This window comes from Rhodamnia argentea, chromosome 5 (assembly GCF_020921035.1).
Source record: "Rhodamnia argentea isolate NSW1041297 chromosome 5, ASM2092103v1, whole genome shotgun sequence".
Taxonomy (NCBI): Eukaryota; Viridiplantae; Streptophyta; class Magnoliopsida; order Myrtales; family Myrtaceae; genus Rhodamnia; species Rhodamnia argentea.
Genome location: NC_063154.1, coordinates 7,737,109 through 7,752,556, shown reverse-complemented (window position 1 = coordinate 7,752,556; position 15,448 = coordinate 7,737,109). Strand labels below are relative to the sequence as shown.

Below are 15,448 nucleotides of genomic sequence, written 5' to 3'. Positions count from 1 at the left end.
GGTCAACGGCCCTCGCCCGATGTGCCAAACAACACGAAAATTGTTTGAATTCAATCAGTACCACATCAGCGATTTCTAACGAAAATTGACTAAAATGACTACATTGAAATTTCACGCAAAGATTAAAGACTAAATTGGCAAAACTTAAAAATTTAGAACTGAATTTTTATCCGTAAAGTAGGTTTAGGACTAATTGAGTAATTTTCCCTAGTTGATAGGAAGTATTTATAAAAGTAACAACTAAATAAAAAAAAGTTGGTAAGTTAAAGAAAATAAATAAATAAATGTTTCCAAATAACTCGAATGAGAGTTAGAACTTAAAATTAGTTGTTAACTTAGTCTAAAAAATTAGTAACTTACACAAATGAAACTTGTAAGTTTCATATAATAATTGGTAAGACTATGTCGTCGATAAGAGAAGCATGCAAATGTCAGTAAATGACTCAAAACTGTTTTTCGGTTATAGATAAGAGAAATTGATAAATCTGGGACTTTAGTATAAATGATATCTAAAAGTTCCTAAAAGATGAGATTTTTTTTTTGTCAAAGAATAGATTAATTGCAACTTAAATACCATATAAATGTTGGTAGTTAACTCAGAAATTGATAAATTAAGTGGACAAAAGTTGGTAATCGCTCTCATTAAGGTCAGTAAATTCTTAAATTGTTGGTAAATTTGATCAGTGGATAAGGTAAATAAAAGTTGGTACTCAATAGAATTGCTAACAAAACCTAAAAAAAAAAAAATCAAATAAAAAATACCTTGGTAAACAATTCAAAAAAGATTTTATTTTTTTTGGTCGAAAAAAATAAGAATTGATATTAATTGGTAAAATAATGAGAGTAAAGCTGTTAAGTGACACAAATAAACATTGATAAGGACATATGCGAGTTGACAAATTTAAGGCATTTGTGATAAATTCAAAAGAAAGTTGATAAAAAGTAAAGAATTAATCTCGAAAAGCAATTTATTTCCTGTCTCAGAGTGAGTATAGATCACTACAATTAAAGAAGCATAGCGTAACCGGATGTTCATGCAATTTCGGTTCTGTACTGTAATTTTCTTCCAAACCCGTCGAGTGAGAGACACGCTAACGTTGGCCAACCGGCAAGAGCGCTCGAGCCGGGATGCACCCGACAGGGCACAACGAAAACATCACGATCCTGCAGGTGCCAAGCTTGTCGATCTCGCTGATCAAGCGGGCCATTTCCGCTAGCATGGCCTTGCCCGTATGCATCGGGGCGTCGAGACAGAGGAAATAGTTGAACACGTCATTCGAGCCGGACTCAAGGACGAGGTTCGATGGTCGGGTGATGCAAGAAGCTCGGCCCTTAGAGCGGGAAATTGGATTGGGCCGTGCAGTTCCCGTTAAAGCCGATGTTTCCCGCATCAAAGAATATCGTATACAACTTCACTACAAGTATTTAGGCTCTGTTTATTTTTGATAAATTATTTTGACCGATTTAAATGCTCGTTTTGAAAAAATATATATTTTAGATTATTTATTTTCCTCAAAACAATAGAATCTTAATAGAAGGACTTATATTAAAAAAATATTTTTCGAATTATTTTTTTTAAAACAACGCAATTTAATAAAAGGACTTGATTGTAAAATAGATAAGGTAGAGGGCTGGATTGCACAATAAAAAATCAAAAGGGCCAAAACTGTGCCATAAACAAAGCAAACGAGGTCGTTTGACCGATCCTCTCTCTTCGAGCCCGCCGGTGCCGTCTTCAAGCGCTCGTCCATCCTCGCGACTTCGATCAACTGCGATTTCTTCGTGCCGGCGACCGAAATGAGCAGTCAAGCGGAACCGAGCTTGCTCGCAGCTGCGGCTGAAGCTGCGAGCAATCTCTATCGCGTCCGGGACACCTACTTCCCCTCCAATCCAGAAGACAAGCTCTCGAAGTTGCTCGACGAATCGAACTCGGCGCTCAAGCTCCTCGATTCCATTCCTCCTGGTAACTCTTTTCAATTTCATTGGTTGGCAAGCCTCAATACCCTTTCGCAATCTTCACATTGCGTTGAAGTTTTGATTGTTAACACAATTTCATTGTGTTAAGAGCTCGTCATTTGATTGATCTGGTAGTTCGTGGAACTTCAGGAGAGGTTGAATTCGGCGCTGTTGAAGTTTTGCGTGGCGAATGCGAACATTGCGTTGTGCTTATAAGGCACGTCTCATTTTGCTGCGTTGCGGGATATGTGGGAGTATGCGAGTTTTTTATTTTGTTGAGGAGGATTTGATCCGTGTTTGTTCTTGTGCATTTCGTGTGATACCAGTGAAAAGGAGCATTTCTTGTGCTTCCGGGCCCTTGTTTAGTCGGTAATAAAAACACACGTCAGTTTCATGCTTCTGCGTCTTCGCCTCTGTGTCTTTATGTGTTATTTTAACTGCTTTACTTATCTTCTTTGACATGGGAATTTTCTGTTGTGGCTGGAGTTAGTGGAAAATGGAATGTGGGTTTGTTAAAGAAAATAAGAGCAATGAAAAGAATGGTGGTTCTGATTCATCTCATTGGATTGGGAATAAAGAGGCTTCAAATAGCTGATATTAAGTTGCTACAGAAATCTCACATTTGGTTATCTTCGTAATGCTTGCCGATGAATATGTTGCGTCTGAGTAGCATAGACATTGTCTTGTAAATGACTTTGGTAAAATGGGTGGCGCCCCTTCTTTGCTCTTATGATGAACCTTCATGTTATAACCAGTAATATACTGAAAATAATGCAATTGGGCTTTTCTCTTTTAGCAGTCTGTGAAAATAATTTCTGGTTTCACTTCTCTCTGTATTGGGCAGAAAAGAGAAAATTGCCTCTACAACGAGCAACATACGAATATCTAAGAGGAAAGATATTGGATGTATTTCCTGACTATAAGAAAGAAGCAGAAGAACATCTCTCGAAAGCTGTGAGCACCGAATTCGTGGTTTTTCTGTTTCATGTGTTTTATTCTTTAGCTTGATGTTAGTTTTTTGTGAAAACAAAACCTTTTTGGTCCAGGTTAAGTTGAATCCATCTCTTGCAGATGCTTGGTTATGTTTAGGTAACTGCATTTGGAAGAAGGGAGACCTACCCTCAGCAAAAAATTGCTTCAATCTCGCATTAAGCAAGGTTCTTTGTATCTCTTTTTGTACTCTAGGTGTTAAATGATAACCATCTGGCCCGCTTGTCGGAGTCAATATCTATGCCTGAAACTTTTGGTGATTTGGCATCATGAAGGGTCCAAACAAGGAGATTCTATGTCAACTATCAATGCTTGAAAGGAAAATGGCTCAAGGCAAGTATTGTGTATACTTTTATCTATATTGGAAGTCTCTCTGAAAGTATTATGTCTCTGAAGCATCATTTGGCTTCTTTTCTTTGGGAATTGGAACATTGCCGCTAGGGCCGTATGCCTGGTAATGCGATTTCAGCATTAAACTAGTATTGTGTCATGGTCACATTAAACTAGTATTGTGTCGTGGTCATGCACGGCATTAAATTGTCACAAGTAATTTCATAATTCTGCCTGTCCTCCAAATTGTGTCTATTCTTAGGATATCCTGTGTCCTCCTCAGACAAGTATCAGCGAGCCAAATTCAAATGGAGGAGGACATCTCCTTCTAGGAATGCCAAGTTTTCATAAACAAATGTGACATCCCCCACAAAACCACCACCGAAGTAAATCAAGTTTGCATAAAATGAAATAAGAACAAGAACAGTAGGAAATGGGACACCCTTTGCATCAGCTAAGCCAAGATGCAAAGAAGCTAAGAGGAAGATGGGATGCAAAATCTTGGCAAAAGGGAGAAAATTTGTAGGGATAAGAACTTGTTTTTTGGCTTGCTTGATATGGTTGCCCTATTTCGCTTAATGCAAACTTTTTCAATGTAGGTTCTGATAACCAAGCAGAAATTGTTGAAGAAAGCATAAAGCATGCAAAAGAAGCTATTGCTTTGGATGTGAAGGATGGGAATTCCTGGTGTAAGGACAAAACAATCTTCCATCCAGTTTTCCCCTATTTGACTTGGTTGCATCGTCCCAGGGATTCATGTGTCAGCCTCCCCTATTTGTTTGTTTTTATTAAGGTGTATCATCCATCTTAGCTGTCGAATCATTTAAAACCTGGCAGATAACCTTGGAAATGCATGCCTCACTAGTTTTTTCGTGACTGGAGCCTGGGATCTTAGCAAACTTCATCAGTCTTTGAAAGCATATCAGAATGCTGTAAGTGTCAATAAGATGAAGGAGGAAAACCTTTGTAATATTCCTATGATCATATTTGTGATCCAAGCTGATTAATTCCATCTTGATGCACATATGGAACTTTTAATTACCTGGAAAGAACCTTCTAATACTAACAGGTGTTTTTGCTTTTGTTGTAGTTAAAACTTTCTACCATTTTATGCTCTAATATTTTATTACCATCAGGAAAAAGATGACAGAATGGAATCCAATCCAGACCTATTTTTCAACTGTGCTACTGTAAGTGAAACTTTGTTCTTATACTTTACATTGCCATATCATGAAGTTGAGAAACTTGCCTTTATCATTTCTTTTTTGTTATCAAGATTACAAAATGTTTAATCGGGGATTGAATATATTGAGTAATCATCTAGAGTGTAGATGAGCTGACTGTAGTCTGTCTGTCACATAAAATTTGGTGTTCCTCTTCTTAGTTGCATAATAAGGGGGTGCAGATGATTAGATTTTTTTGTTCCTTTTGTCATTATGCTTGTTTCTAGATGAGGTGTGCACTGAGGATTCTTTTTACAGGATGGGCAGGCAATGTCACATGTCCACTCAATTTTCCATTTTGGGTTTTTTTTTTTTTTTTTTTTGGGGGGGGGGGGGGAGGGAGGAGGAGGCTGTAAATGGTGATTGCATGATTGGAATTGGGTGTCAAATGAGGTAAACTGTCCCAGAAAATGGCAATGTGCATGATCACTTGGACATCCAAGGCAGTGTATGGGTAATGTGATCAATCCATTACCAAATTTGTTAGGAAGCTTTAAAAAATTAAGCACGGGAAGCAAATAACGAAAGCATTTAGCTCAGTATTTTCTCATCAGTTTTCTTATGAATCCGTGATGCAATGCAAACTGTGGTCAAAGTAACGATACCATGTGGATAATTTCCTTGTCACCCACATTACTTCTTTCTCTAAGAGGCTTATCCTCCTCAGTTTGACTTTTTTGGTGTGCCATAGAACCGCAATTTACATTTGCAATGCTCCAGGTTTTAAATATCATTTCAGATGTCGATGCTGAAGAAGCTTTTCATTTCTTTCCTAAAGAAAATAAAGAAGAAACAGATATTACTGCTGTGAAAAATATATTTGAGATCATTGGTTCTTGCATAGTCCAAATAAATTTGACTTTCCTTTTGTTGTTTTTTAAATAACTCTCACTGACTAGCACTAGTTTATCAACTGTGTTCTCCCGCTAGTCAACCTTATATTTTTGGGAAGTGCCCATTAATCCTCTGAATGATCCTCTAAGTAGAGTCTGGTCAATTAAAGGGGGGCTTTCAAAAGATATTTTCAAGGTGTTGATTGTTGGGAGGAGACTCCCAGTACTAGCACACTGACATATCAGGCCCTTGGGTTGTTGCTCTAGGTTAATGCTTGTAGATCAGGACAGTACCTATACCTGATTGCTTTTAGAAACATTTGCATTTGGTGCACATGATGTGCCTACTGTAAAAGTTGTCCCATGATGATTCGCATGGACTATTTATCTCACAGTGAAAAACTAAATTAGCACTATGAGTCTGCTATAGATTCTGGTATTCTATATTACAATGTGTTGTTAACACCAATCACCTGTATATATCAATATTTTAGTTAACATCAAGGACGACTCCTTTGTTATTGCTGAAGTTTAATGACTGAGAAAAATCACATTTATCTTTTTACAACACTAAGACTAAGCAGCTATTATCCGGGAGCTGAAAAAACAGAAAACCGAAAAAGAAAAAAGAAAGGAATGTTATAGATGGAACAGGAAGTGATAATAAAAGAGATTAAAGGTTCATGGACTCTGCAGTGATGAGACCTGTTCAATTGATCTGATGAGCAATACCTCATGAGATTTTTTAAGTTTGGAACGTGATGTTTGGGATGGGATTGGCAGTCTCATTAGGTCATTTTCCTCGTCATTCCCAGTTTGTTCAATGTTGTTTTCATCTTCAGGTAAATAAGTACCTAGAGAACTATGAAAGGGCCCTTACTGGATTTCAAGCTGCTGCGCTAAAGGATCCTGGTCTGAATGCATCTGAGGAGGTTGAGAAGATAGTCAGTCTTCTTGACAAGCTAGAGAATTTCTTGAAGGTAAAGTTATTTTTGAGTGAAGAAATTAGCTACTCAATATCGGAACTGTCTTTTAGCTGGTTGATAAACATGTGTATTTTGGGGAGTTAGAACTGCTAGTAAGTAGATGTATCGCCTTTTGACAATACATAAGAGAAACTGACTCTTGAGTTGTTGTAATCTCTTCCAAAAGTTCAGTTATAATGTTACTATGGGAGTTAAAATTCTTTTGGTGCTGTCTCCTTGGTTTTCATGAAACTTATCAACGATTGTCCGTCTTCTGTGGATGCTAGTGATGTGAATATGAGATCCTTACTTTGAAATTGTTGGTTCGTGCACACAGGTACACGCCAAAGGGAAACGACTTGCGTCTTTTGCATCATCGCTGGCTTCTGCCAATTGTGAGTTGTAATCGTTTGCTTTGACTGATTACTCTCTATGAAAAGCTTTTGTATTTCTGGAAATGCATTTAATTCGCTTTCCTTTTCTTTTGTTTGTTTGTGCGGGGACGTGTCCTTATAAATAGTGAGTTCCTCCCACAAAAAGTCGCATGTGGATCTTCTATTTGAGGGTCTTAACAAAGCAATAGCCATTGTTGGAAAGGTGCTATTCTTCATAAAGCATGATAACGTTTCTCCCCTGTAAGTTCTCTGCTTGTCAATGTTCTCATCTTTGTGCATTTGATCAAACTGATTTAGTCATGGCTTCTGGACATTATTGCGTGCTTGACATGTATTATAATGATGCAATACTTTCACATGGATATTAAACTGAGTGTAGGCGACTCCACATACATGTTCCATTTTATGTCTCTGAAGCATCATAACACGCTTGTTGATCCTTTGAGCAGCTTGCTTATTACGAACTTTGTCGTGGTTTTGGCAGGTATTATTTAGCATGTGATTCAAATCAGACGTGTTTTATCCTTTCAGTTTATGGCATACGGAATGACATGGTAAGACTTAATTGTTTCTTTCTGCAAAAAATGTGAAAATCGACTCTTTGGACCTACTGTTTTGTTCCGAGTGTTCTTTGCTCTCTATCTACTACTTTCTTTTGGCTCCTTTGTCGCTCGAATAAATTTCATTCATCATCACTGAAGTAAGTGAATTTTGCAATCATATCACAGCGCTTCATTTCAATTAACTAATGCACTGAATATTCAATTTTTGCAACGTATGCACTTTGACAGGAACTAGCCAATTTTCCAACTAATTGTTGGCGGGTGTATCACCATCATTGCCACATGGGCATCATGTTATATTTTGCCAGAGAATTGGCTGGACTTGGATCATAGTGCACCAATTGCAAAAAAGTTGAAAGTTTAGCGCCTCGGGTGATTAAAAATCAAAGAGGAAATTTATCCTTCATTTTCTTATATCTAAGATGTCAGTCTAGGACTTTCAGGCGGTTTGCTCCATATGTGTTTACTCTGGGGTTTTGTATCGTCACTGGTAGATTGGTGAAGGATGCATTTTAGTGTATCAGATACAAAAACTAGGTTGAAAAGTGCATTAATCTTGCGTATTCAGCACAAATCGTAACTTCACTTTCTGCATGCAGTCACTATTCACCATCTTGACTTCTGTTTGGCGATTTGTGTTTACAGATTAAAGAAGGAGATCAACTGATGCTCTTGGATCCTTATTACCATCACGTTGATTTTACTTGGAGTGGGAAGGTACTTGTTTTGTGAGCATATGTCCGTGTTCACATTTCTTAATGAGCAAGTTGCTATCAAACTTCATTTCCTCTAAACAGTACCCTTGTATAAACCATATCTTGCAGCTCGAGTCCTATTGACCCCTGGTCTGCTTTTCCTTTCTTATTGATTGAATATCCGAGCAGACTTACCAGTTCAGATCAATCCGTGTGGATTTCCTTCAACAATTGCTTGTGAATGGAAAGCCTTTGCCACCAGGCCAGGCAGTCGGAACGTCCTTCCTTGCACAGCACAAACCGTGAACAATTAGTATCAAGTGCCTGGATCTTACTGAGTTGTGGGCGTCTCTTGATTTTCCTGGCCTGGGTTGTTTGCATAGCGTCTAGAGGGATACAAGGATGAACCAGTAAGTTGAAAATGAAGAGCGAAATCAGCGAGTTGTTGCTCATATCCGCTACCAATGCACCAAATGAGAACCAAATGTAATGCGGATTCATTTTTTGATGGTGCAGCTTTGATCGTCAAGTGGGTGTTCCTTGTGTGTGTCTTCTGCCTAGGGGAGATTGTATCTTAGATTGCATATAACAACAATAGTCTCCATATTGTAAAATGTATGATTTTTGGGTCAGATTGCAAATTTATGCGTTGGTCACTCTTTCTGCCTCTCTTTACCGCCCTCAGCTGTGATCCCCAGTGACACGGTGCTCGTCAGCTGGCAAATCATCACTAATAGCATACTCCTCATGACCTCCTGAACATGCCACCAAATCTAAGTACACCCAAGAAGAGCATGGAATCATAACATTTCTTTTCTTTTTTTGTACTTTTTTGGCTTTCTATAATTGGTGGTGATAAATGTACACATACATTAGCAATTTAAATTCCCGTTGACCTCGCACCGGTACAGGGCCAATAGGTATGCGTCCTGCTGGTAAATGGATTAGAGGGGCGGGGACGCTAATATTAGGCGTGGTGTTTGGCTCCCATTATCTGTAAAGAGGTAAAACAAAAATCAAAGAGAGGAGAATTAGAGAAAAAGCAAACAAGAGAAAGCAAAAACTGCTTGGACTTAGTGATAAGAGGCGGGAGGTGGGGTGCCTTCGTCATTTGCTATTTTTCCATTTGGAAATGACACTCCACTGGGTGTTTTTTTCCCCCTTTTTTCTTTTTGGTTGAAGCTGTATATGAGTTGACTTGAGGATGGTTAATCGTCCTGACAAAAGGCTGGGAGTAAGAGAAGGGAGATCAACAATGGAGGAAGACTCTCTTGCCATGAATGGTGGAGATGGCCCAAACAGCTACTCTCAAAACTGTAAGTACCAGGTTGCGTTTTTCCCTCCCCATATGTTCCCTGTATGTTTGATTATCAAGCTGCATAGAAGCAAGCATTTGTTCACTCGTCTTGTGACGCGAGATCACGGGCGGGCTTTACCTATTACATTTCGAATTCTAAGGGTTATGGAGTTATGAGACATTTGCGCCTGATAAATATAAATCTTGGATTTTTCATGGATTAAGGTTCCAAGTTTATCCATGGGTTATGAAACTACTTCGATGCTTTAGGGGTCGGGATCCGGCCATATGATTGTAAATTAGTTCAAAATAACATGAGATTGTTTTTACTCGTTAACTTAATGCATGCATTCACCGTATGTTTGGGATGAAGTTCATAATCATCCGCATTAACATGGAATGAAAGGAAAACAAGGAAAGAAACCATAATTTATGTTGCAAAAAGTCCGGGCATTGATTAGGTGAAAAATTTAAATTGACCTTTCCCTATAAATTGTATTGTACGGACGGAAGGTACATCATCCCTATGTTGGACTCATAAGAATACATTCACACAGCAGAAACAGAGGTGTATATCTTGTCAACATGCTTATGCACAAAGATTTTTTTATGGCTTCATTGAATAAAAGGAAATAGTGGTCTCTAAAGGTGAAATCAATGCTTGTTTCGACTTCTTTATTGTAGGGAGCGGCATCAGATCAAACAAAGCTCTTGCTAATGCATAGCATTGAAGAAAAGCTGATGATTCCACCGGCTAATGCTGCTTGGCAAGTCTTCCGCATCGCCGATCTCGGGTGTTCGGTTGGACCAAACACCTTCACCTCCATGCAGACCATAATCGACACAATAAACCTTGCATACGTGAACGCGAGCCTAGGATCCGATCAGATACCCGAGTTCCAAGTGTTCTTCAATGACCAAACCATCAATGACTTCAACACCCCCTTCCGAGCTCTTCCACCCAATCGCCCTTATATGGGGGCAGGAGTTTCGGGGTCCTTCCATGGCCGGCTGTTCCCGGCAGCTTCAATGAATTTGATGCACTCAGCTTTCGCGCTTCCCTGGCTGACCAAGGTTCCTGAGGAAGTGAAGAAGGTCAGTTCCCACGCATGGAACGGAGGAAGGATCCCATACGCCGGCAGTTCTCATCGAGTCGCCGAAGCCTTTGCTAGTTAGTTTCAGAGGGATGTGGAGGAGTTCTTCGAAGTGAGATCGAAGGAGATGGCGGAGGACGGGCCGCTGGTAATTCTGATGCCATGTCGGCTGGATGGCATAGTGGCTTCTGAGTTCATGCTTGTGCATGTGTTGGCGTGTTTGGGAAATGTTCAGAGCAGTAATGGAAGAGATTTTCCGCAAACATTTTGGATCCGAAATTACCAGTACTCTCTTTCAGAGGCTTCTAAAGTGAATTTAATATGGCAAAAGTCAGTGTAGATTAAGTTGTCCTACTGCATTTTCAACGTTCCAAACTGAATGTGGTTTCCGATGTTTCAAATGCAAATCAAGTCAAGATCTGCAAAGGATAAGCAACAAGATAACTCGTTTGTGTCAATGTCTTGAAGAACTACTCCTCGATCAGAACATGTTGGATTAATATACATTCTGTTGTAATTCCAATATAAGATTTCTTTAACATGCAAATGCTTGAAAAGTACTCAATGGACACTGACGTATTTGCATCCTTTCACATATGACACGGCAAGATCATATGTCAAAGCATAACAACACAAAAGGGAAAAGATACCATGCATGGCAACTTAATAGGAAAAATGCTGCAGTACAACATGCAGTGAAATATATTTCTTCAATTAAAGAAACCTAATATGCCCAAAACCAAAGCTAAAAATATACACCTCCAGTCATTCCCTGTCTTATTAAGTGACAAGAAGAAAGAGGGCATAGCAACTGAGGCCCTCAACTCTATTTCTCTTCCAGGCTCTGCAATCAGATTAAGACACAGAGAGAGATCCTGAAATTTGGTCCGAAAGCAATCCTCTTGCAGGTCAATTATCTCTTAAATATGTTGGTTCCTGCAATTAAAAAGTGAAGCGGACAAAGAGAACTGGCAAAGAGAGGATTTGATTAAGAAGCAGATTCCTTGGCAATCTTCTCTGCCTTAGCGATAACCTCTTCAATGCCTCCAACCATGTAAAAGGATTGTTCTGGTAGATCATCATACTTTCCATCCAACACTCCCTACCAAAAAATTAAGAGGAAAAAAAGCGCGAAGCAATTAATAAAAGCACGGGCTAATTGCCCAATCATAACAAGTGCTATATTGATGGCAATTCAGCAAGAACAATTTCGAAAATAGGAGATATGTGCATCCGACAAGTAAAAAGCCAAAACCTACATAAACTCTAGGACCATAACAATGCTAGAAACATATGGAAGTAAATACACAGACATGACGACTAAGACTCAATTTAAACAAATATATGACGTCTACATTAGTGAATTCTTTTCCAGATAATTTAGCGTATAGGAGTTTTATGATAAGACTAGAGTGTGAAAGTCCAACATAAAGATCCAGTTAATTCTCTCCAGTAAGTTCGTTGAGCTTTTACAATGAGATAAGTAAAAAATCATCAACAGTTCTTCAATGTAAAATCGTACTCTTCTGCATCACCCCTAGATTTTGTTATCAAGAAACAGCCGGATCAACTGATGGGAGGAAAGAAATGGGAATATATATTACCTGGAAGCTGTTAATACTCTCCTTCAGTTCTACATATTTGCCAGGGGCTCCCGTGAACACTTCAGCAACATGGAAAGGCTGACTCAAGAATCGTTGAATTTTACGAGCACGAGCAACAGTCAATTTGTCATCTTCACTAAGTTCATCCATTCCCAAAATTGCGATAATATCTTGAAGATTCTTGTAATTCTGAAGAACCTTCTGCACTCCACGAGCAGTATTGTAATGGTGCTCACCCAAAATGTGAGGGGAGAGCATTCGGGATGTGGAATCTAGGGGATCGACAGCAGGATAGATACCAAGCTCGGAGATCTGCTCAAAGTCACAACAAGTCATCAATCCATCAGAAGAACCATTTTGCATAGGTACTAATAAGCATCAACAAAACCAAAACCTGTCGTGACAGCACAGTCGTGGCATCCAAGTGAGCAAAAGTGGTTGCAGGAGCTGGATCCGTCAAGTCATCAGCAGGGACATAAATAGCCTGGACGGATGTAATGGAACCTTTCTTTGTTGTTGTAATACGCTCCTGAAGACCTCCGAGATCAGTAGCCAGAGTGGGTTGATAACCCACAGCAGATGGGATACGACCAAGCAAGGCAGACACTTCTGAATTGGCCTGCAGAACAAATTGATAGTACAATAAATAAATGGAAAAGCATCGTAACAGTAGCATTCCTGCAATGGTTAGAAAAACTAGACAACATAATTCTTATGTCCTTTCACAGGCATGCTTACTTGGGTAAATCGGAAAATATTATCAATGAAAAGAAGCACATCTTGCCCTTCAGCATCTCGGAAGTGTTCAGCCACAGTCAGACCAGTGAGCCCAACACGAGCACGTGCACCAGGAGGCTCATTCATTTGACCATAGACAAGAGCACATTTGCTTTCAGCCTGTAGATTGAAGGTTAAACTAAGCAACCAATCCCAAATGATTTGTGCAATCCAACGAGCAATAAGAGAAAAGAAAGGGTTGGTACTTAAGCACCTGCTTATCACCAAGCTTGATGACACCACTCTCAATCATCTCCCTGTACAAGTCATTACCCTCACGAGTTCGTTCTCCAACACCAGCAAACACAGAGAAACCACCTATTGAAGCATAATGAAGACGTCATATAGGAACAACAAGATGCAACCTGCACCTTAAGACATGTGGTATAAGAAAACCAACCATGGGCTTTAGCAACATTATTGATAAGTTCCATAATAAGAACTGTTTTGCCTACACCAGCACCGCCAAACAGCCCGATCTTTCCACCTCTTTGGTATGGAGCAAGGAGGTCCACAACCTGCAGGGGAAAGCAGCAGTGCAGTTGTTGAAACTCACACACATAAGCCAGCATACCAGACAAATTATGGGTCTAGAAGAAGTTCAAGGAAGAAAACCCCTAGGTTTTCATATAAAATTGTATACCTTAATACCAGTGACAAGAATCTGCTGTTCGGTTGCTTGCTCAACGAAAGATGGAGCTTCTCTATGAATGGGCAAAAAATGATCCGTCTCTGTCAAATAAGATAAATTCCCACCCATTAAGATCATGCGATCAAAGCAGCAGTTGGAACAGGCATGTACTTCATCATTTCTCTATTACTCACTGATTTCGCCTCTCTCATCAATTGGCTCCCCAATAACATTGATGATGCGGCCAAGTGTAGCCCTACCTACAGGTACCTACAGGGTAAAAGGAAGCATCGTAAAGGTAGCGGATCAAGATATACAATACACATTTTATTGAAACATGTGAATCAACGGAAAAAGGGAACGGAATGGGCCAATCAAACCAAATGCAGATATAACCCAAAAGACAAGAACAAATGCCACTCCATTAAAACAGAAGGAAATATTGCTGGCAGACCAAAATGCAGTTTTAAAAAGAGTATCCGTGAGAATTCATGAAAGGCAAAAGCATAGAGCACAAATGAAATAGTCAACCACAAGTGGTTCACTTGCACAACTTTTTCAGTAAGGACTAACTTAGTAGTGAACCTTTCATTTCTTTTCATGAAATAACTTGGAACTGTGTATGGTAACACCACGTAAGAATTGCTTTCCCTCAACCACACAGTTAGCGAACCCTGTGTTTTTCACAAATTAACATCATGCTTCGGGCTTCAGCTCTCAGCTGAAGTGACAAAATAGGAACATCACCTCTGAAGCTGCATTACCTCAGCACAAGACTGTAGACCAAAATCCTAACTATCCAAACGTAAAAGATAACAGGTAAGAGCAAGACTCCAACTTAACATCCCGCACTTGCACAGAAAAGCCGTATCATTTGCATCACTCCAGTCCAGCCTCCAACCAACCACGACAAGAAATCAACCATTTTCAACTTAAAATCGGACAATAACGTTAAAATTTGGTCAAGCGAGGGGGGGACATTCACATTGACATACAATTTCTCCCCCGCAATACCCGATCATAACAAGGATCGACAAAGATAACCACGCAGACAACCGTACAAAGTGATTTGGGGAGAGAGAGAGCGCAAAATGTCAAACTTACAGTGATAGGGGAGCCAGTGTTGAGCACGCGCTGACCACGCACGAGCCCTTCGGTCCCGTCCATAGCGATGGTCCTGACCATGTTCTCACCCAAGTGCTGGGCCACCTCCAGCACCAGCCTGATCGAGTTGTCGAGCACCTCCAGGGCCGTCAAGATCGGAGGCAAGCCCTCATCGAACCGCACGTCGACCACGGCGCCGATCACCTGGCACACCTGCCCGATCGCGCCGGCGCCGGTGAACGCATCGGTGATCCTGCCCTTCCCGGCGTCCTTCTTCCCGGGGGGAGGGGGTGGTGCGGCGGTGGAGGAGGAGGAGGAGGAGGTGGCGTAGTAGGCGGCACGGGTGAGGAGGTAGCCGTAGGGAGAAGGACGGTGGTGGCGGGGCGAGGAGGTGAAGAATGGGGTGGACTTAGGATTAGAGGAGGGAGGCCTCGACGGGGATCGGCGGAGGGAAGAGGCGGAGGAGCGGAGGAGGGTCGGGAGGAGCCTGCGCGAAGAAGCGGAAGCCATGGAGGGGCGTCCTTCCAAGTGAGAGCAGAGAAGTGGGAAAGGAGAAATTTTGTAGGGCTTCAGCTCCAATTTATGGACTGTGTAGACTAGTGAGGGAGAGAGAGAGAGAGAGAGAGAGAGGTCATTTTAGAAGACAGTAACAAGTCCTGCATTACAGGCAAAATTCTAGGGAGAAAGAAGAAGGGAAAAAAAAAAAAACTTCCATTGGATCTTACGTACTACAACTATGACTGCAATAATTAAAATACTAATAAAACCTACTTTTTAACCAAAATTTTAATTAAAAATAATAATAATAAAGCTGTATTTAAGAAAACACAAAAAAACAAAGAAAAGGCAAGCTGATGCCAAATTAAATTGATAAGTTTTAGGCCTTAGAACGCAATTTTTATAAATTTTCGGATTCAATTAAGTAAAAAAAAGGTGAGAAAATTTCAAAAAAGGGTTCGAAGTACCTTCATTTTATCGAATAAGAGCGTGA

At 40.1% G+C, this 15,448-nt stretch overlaps 3 protein-coding genes across 3 annotated transcripts; 2 read left to right on the top strand and 1 right to left on the bottom strand.

The window, feature by feature from the left end:
• Positions 1-1,681: 1,681 nt before the first annotated feature.
• LOC115740052 (tetratricopeptide repeat protein 5-like) lies at positions 1,682-8,616 on the top strand. The gene is made up of 13 exons (XM_030673416.2): positions 1,682-1,963; positions 2,801-2,910; positions 3,003-3,113; positions 3,222-3,279; positions 3,876-3,965; positions 4,114-4,208; positions 4,413-4,466; positions 6,175-6,312; positions 6,635-6,692; positions 6,818-6,932; positions 7,177-7,246; positions 7,901-7,972; positions 8,140-8,616. The coding sequence occupies exons 1-13, from the start codon at positions 1,798-1,800 to the stop codon at positions 8,254-8,256; spliced, it is 1,254 nt and encodes a 417-aa protein (XP_030529276.1). The 5' UTR covers positions 1,682-1,797; the 3' UTR covers positions 8,257-8,616.
• Positions 8,617-9,154: 538 nt separating this feature from the next.
• Positions 9,155-10,568, top strand: LOC115739967 (loganic acid O-methyltransferase-like). The gene is made up of 2 exons (XM_030673284.2): positions 9,155-9,307; positions 9,932-10,568. Exons 1-2 carry the CDS (start codon positions 9,155-9,157, stop codon positions 10,421-10,423), a joined length of 645 nt encoding a protein of 214 aa, XP_030529144.1. The 3' UTR covers positions 10,424-10,568.
• A 471-nt stretch (positions 10,569-11,039) lies between these two features.
• LOC115740020 (ATP synthase subunit beta, mitochondrial-like) lies at positions 11,040-15,040 on the bottom strand. The gene is made up of 9 exons (XM_030673368.2): positions 14,458-15,040; positions 13,548-13,623; positions 13,366-13,454; positions 13,123-13,240; positions 12,937-13,040; positions 12,684-12,842; positions 12,340-12,564; positions 11,946-12,257; positions 11,040-11,443 (listed from the first exon to the last, which is right to left on the bottom strand). The coding sequence occupies exons 1-9, from the start codon at positions 14,965-14,967 to the stop codon at positions 11,330-11,332; spliced, it is 1,707 nt and encodes a 568-aa protein (XP_030529228.1). The 5' UTR covers positions 14,968-15,040; the 3' UTR covers positions 11,040-11,329.
• Positions 15,041-15,448: the final 408 nt, after the last annotated feature.

Excerpts from the sequence above, each read along its gene's own strand:
- LOC115740052 (XM_030673416.2), top strand. The coding sequence starts at position 1,798 with ATGAGCAGTCAAGCGGAACCGAGCTTGCTCGCAGCTGCGGCTGAAGCT. Across the intron at positions 4,209-4,412 it reads TGAAAGCATATCAGAATGCT|GAAAAAGATGACAGAATGGA; the intron begins GTAAGTGTCAAT and ends TATTACCATCAG. Across the intron at positions 7,247-7,900 it reads ATGGCATACGGAATGACATG|ATTAAAGAAGGAGATCAACT; the intron begins GTAAGACTTAAT and ends TTGTGTTTACAG.
- LOC115739967 (XM_030673284.2), top strand. The coding sequence starts at position 9,155 with ATGGTTAATCGTCCTGACAAAAGGCTGGGAGTAAGAGAAGGGAGATCA. Across the intron at positions 9,308-9,931 it reads TCCCTCCCCATATGTTCCCT|GGAGCGGCATCAGATCAAAC; the intron begins GTATGTTTGATT and ends TCTTTATTGTAG.
- LOC115740020 (XM_030673368.2), bottom strand. The coding sequence starts at position 14,967 with ATGGCTTCCGCTTCTTCGCGCAGGCTCCTCCCGACCCTCCTCCGCTCC. Across the intron at positions 13,455-13,547 it reads TGATGAGAGAGGCGAAATCA|AGACGGATCATTTTTTGCCC; the intron begins GTGAGTAATAGA and ends CTTATTTGACAG. Across the intron at positions 12,843-12,936 it reads TCAAGCTTGGTGATAAGCAG|GCTGAAAGCAAATGTGCTCT; the intron begins GTGCTTAAGTAC and ends TTCAATCTACAG.